The sequence below is a fragment of the Cynoglossus semilaevis genome, chromosome 19 (assembly GCF_000523025.1).
Source record: "Cynoglossus semilaevis isolate Cse_v1.0 chromosome 19, Cse_v1.0, whole genome shotgun sequence".
NCBI lineage: Eukaryota > Metazoa > Chordata > Actinopteri > Pleuronectiformes > Cynoglossidae > Cynoglossus > Cynoglossus semilaevis.
The window spans coordinates 15,327,497-15,331,084 of NC_024325.1; the positions used below are offsets into that span (position 1 = coordinate 15,327,497).

Here is a 3,588-nt window from a genome sequence, read left to right on the forward strand (position 1 = left end):
AAAATCAGAAATGATTCTTTTCCTCACTGTAAGTCATCTGTACAACATGGAACAACTTCAATATCACAGACATTACATTGTAATTCCCTTCTTCGTCCACAGGAGGTCATTCTGAAGAGAGCGGCCGACCTTGTAGAAGCCCTGTATGGTTTGCCCCACAATAACCAGGTAGGAATCGAACTCTGCTCACGTGTTTGCCGTCGTTTTTTACCATTCTCCCAGAACTCATTTTTCCACCGTTCTCCTGCAGGAGATCATCCTGAAGCGAGCCGCGGACATCGCCGAAGCGCTCTACAACGTTCCACGAGGACACACCCAGCTCTCCGGCTCCGCCCACTCCGGCATGATGGGGGTCAACTCTTTCACCGGGCAGCTGTCGGTCAATGTTTCCGAACCTTCACAGGCCAATCAGGGTGAGACCCAGCAGTCTGGTCCACGTGGGTCATAGGAGGGTTTCTATGGGCTGCACGGATCACCGTTTTTATAATTAGTTTTAATTATTATTTAATGAACTCTAAATCAGTGTTGAAGATTTTTTTCTGTTTTTTTTTTTTTTTGTGCTCAGGTTTCGTGCGCAGCAGCGTGTCTCCACACGGTTACGTGCCTAGCTCCACGCCGCAGCAGAGCAGTTACACCTCCGTCACCAGCAGCATGAACGGCTACGCTAACAACGCAGGCATGACCAACCTGGGAGGATCGCCCACGTTCCTCAACGGCTCTGCAGCCAACTCGCCTTATGCCAGTGAGTACGCAAAAAAAAAAAACACATATACAACACACACAAATACACACATATATATATATATATATATATATTTATATATATATATATATATATATGTACTGAGTTATAGATGCTGGGAATGAATACAGGAAGTGAGCAGGTGGGAGGGACAGCCCAGGGTTAGCAGTTAGAAGACGACGGTTGAGGTGGTTTGGACCTGAGGTCAAAAATTGTTGTCCGGAATTTAGAAGAGTTTACCGGAAGAAAACGAAGCAGTTAAAGTAGAACCAGAACCAGGAGAACTGTTCCACCTACACTCTAGGCTGGGGGTGAGAGAGGGAGGGGGGAGGAGAAGAAGCACATGAAGACACTCAAGGCAGAGACGAAATGTCTCCGCCTCAGATGTGATGTGTGGAGATTCTCCCATGAGGCTTCCTGTCTCTGGGTGTTCAAAAACAATCATCGACTCACTTCCCATAGATCTTCCCATAGATCCATTTGGTCCTCCATCCATCTCCTCCCTCCTCCTCCCCCGGACGCCTTTCATCTGACAGCCACACCTTTCTTCTTCTTCTCTCTCTCTCTCTCTCTCTCTCTCTCTCTCCCTCTTTTGTTTAATTGCATCTCTTTTCCATTTAGCTGTAAGTGGAACAGAGAAGGAGGGAGGAGACAGAGACGGGCTGGGTTTCCTCCATGGTGACATTGATGATGTCATTGATGATGAGGATAATGACAGTGTAGGTGGTGATGATGTCACTTCCTGTAAATATACACCGTGTATTTACCTGATAAAGTGTTGAACAGAGTTGATGCTAATTCACCAACTTCGGTTTGGTCTGATGAAACTGGATTCCTTTAGCTCACAGCTAAAAGTTAGCTCAAACAGCTAACCTTTAGCTGATTTAGCTCAAATAATTATTTATTTATTTTCTTAGTTTATTTGTTATTTTGTTTTACAATAAGCGTGTATTTGTGACTACGTTTTTTAAATATTTTTTTCTGCTTTTTTTGCCCAACTTTAAATACAATTATACATTTGTAAATAATAATATTTTTTTTTATAAATTTTTATACCAATGGTCAAGTTAAAAGTGCAATTTTAAATATTTTTTTTAATTTTTAATTTTTTTTTTATCTTTATGAATTATTTTGGGCTTCAGAACCAGACAGTATTAAACTATTATTATACAAACATATTCAACTGTATTTAATCCTAATCCTAATCCCGCCTTCTTTCTCCCCCCGTCAGTCGTCCCATCCAGTCCCACCATGGCCTCCTCCACCTCCCTCCCGTCCAACTGCTCCTCCTCCTCCGGTGTCTTCTCCTTCTCTCCGGCCAACATGGTTTCAGCGGCCGTCAAGCAGAAGTCCGCCTTCGCCCCGGTGGTCAGACCCTCCTCCTCCCCTCCGCCCTCGTGCACCACCACCAATGGGAACGGGCTCCAAGGTAAGGACAGCAGCCGCTCTTTGACACGTCTGGTCCAAATATTGAACCCCTCTGTTGACCCTGGGGTCAAACTGACCCCAAAAAATCAGGTTTATTGGCACTAAATTCCAGGAAGGATTTTTTTTAAATATGTCAATTCAGGGTTCATCTTATTTATGAGTGACAATGTCATTTACACCATTATGCCCCCCCCCAAAAAAACCTAATAATGTAAAGATCCATTAAATCCAGAACCTTCTTTCAGAAACAGACTCATTTCTTCACCTGTCTTATTTTTTTCTATCCTCTTCTCGTTCTTTTTCGCATGATTTCCCCTAAAACGCCTTTTTTATATATTAAGAATTTATTCTCTGTTGATGCAAAATCCTCATTTGAGAATATTTCTCTTGAAAATAAATACAATTATGACAAATACAAGTCTGACTTTTCCTAAAATCTTTCAACTCAAATCTTTGTAAATCCCACGATTTCTGCTCATCTTGATAAAATTTGCAGTGGAAAAAAATATATAAAAAAAATGGGCCTGACCTAGAAATATCGGTTCCATTTTCATGTCGATCCAATAAGGAGGGCGGCTACAAGAATTCTTCTCAGCTAAAAGGCTGTTGGTTCTAATTTATGGCTTCCCTAACAGAACCAATCCTCTAAATCAGAACCAACCCCGGAGTTGATGCTTCTTCTCCGCTGGAAAGAATATTAGTCGTTAGAAGTTTTTGCGTAATCCGTCCAAAAGACAAACGGCACCGAAAAACATCCTCGGCAGCTGTGATAATTCTTCAACGGTTCCAAGAGTCATTTAAATGTCACTGTCTGACACAAAGGATTCCTATGAAATCTCAGCTGTCACGACTCTGATGTCAGCGGCTTTTCATCAGTCGCTGTGTGGTTAAGAAACGTTAGCTTAACGTCGACATTTCAAGAGGCTGCCGACATTCGACATAATGTGATGGTCTTCAAGATCTGGTCCATTGAATGATCTGCCCCGCCCCCTACTGACGGTTCATTTGAATTAACAAACTACGCTAAAGTGACAGAATCCAAAAGTGATGCTAATGATTTTTTTTCTTGTTTGTTTTTTGTTTTTTTTTTACTGTTCTTTAACAGCGTATTACTAAAATAATTATTTTGAAAATTGGATCATGTTGTGTAGCACTTGAAACAGTATTTTGAGCGCTGTAAAAAGGTGAAATCCACTGTTCTATAATTCTGGTTTGTCCATGTTTTTGTTTCTTTGTTTGTTTTGTTCATGGACCTCTTTTAGAAACAGAGATTTTTCTCCTCCTTCCTCCTAATCCTTCGAGCGGTTTTTAATAAATCGCAGATTTCGACTCGACACTTGTCCACGTTGCTCGTTGGCCCAATCAGACTGAACCCTGCCCTAGTAATTAATCTGGATTAATCAGTCACAGTGTGTGCA

The 3,588-nt window shown here is 41.7% G+C and overlaps 1 protein-coding gene across 3 annotated transcripts in view; it reads left to right on the top strand.

The window, feature by feature from the left end:
• Positions 1–3,588, top strand: part of LOC103395537 (transcription factor COE1) — a 96,805-nt gene that overhangs the window by 87,822 nt on the left and 5,395 nt on the right. For all 3 annotated transcript variants that reach the window (XM_025065650.1, XM_025065649.1, XM_017041803.2), the window contains exons 12-15: positions 103–168; positions 251–413; positions 566–742; positions 1,974–2,171. In XM_025065650.1, the coding sequence (XP_024921418.1) occupies positions 103–168; positions 251–413; positions 566–742; positions 1,974–2,171 (604 nt within the window). The remainder of the gene's footprint in view (positions 1–102; positions 169–250; positions 414–565; positions 743–1,973; positions 2,172–3,588) is intronic.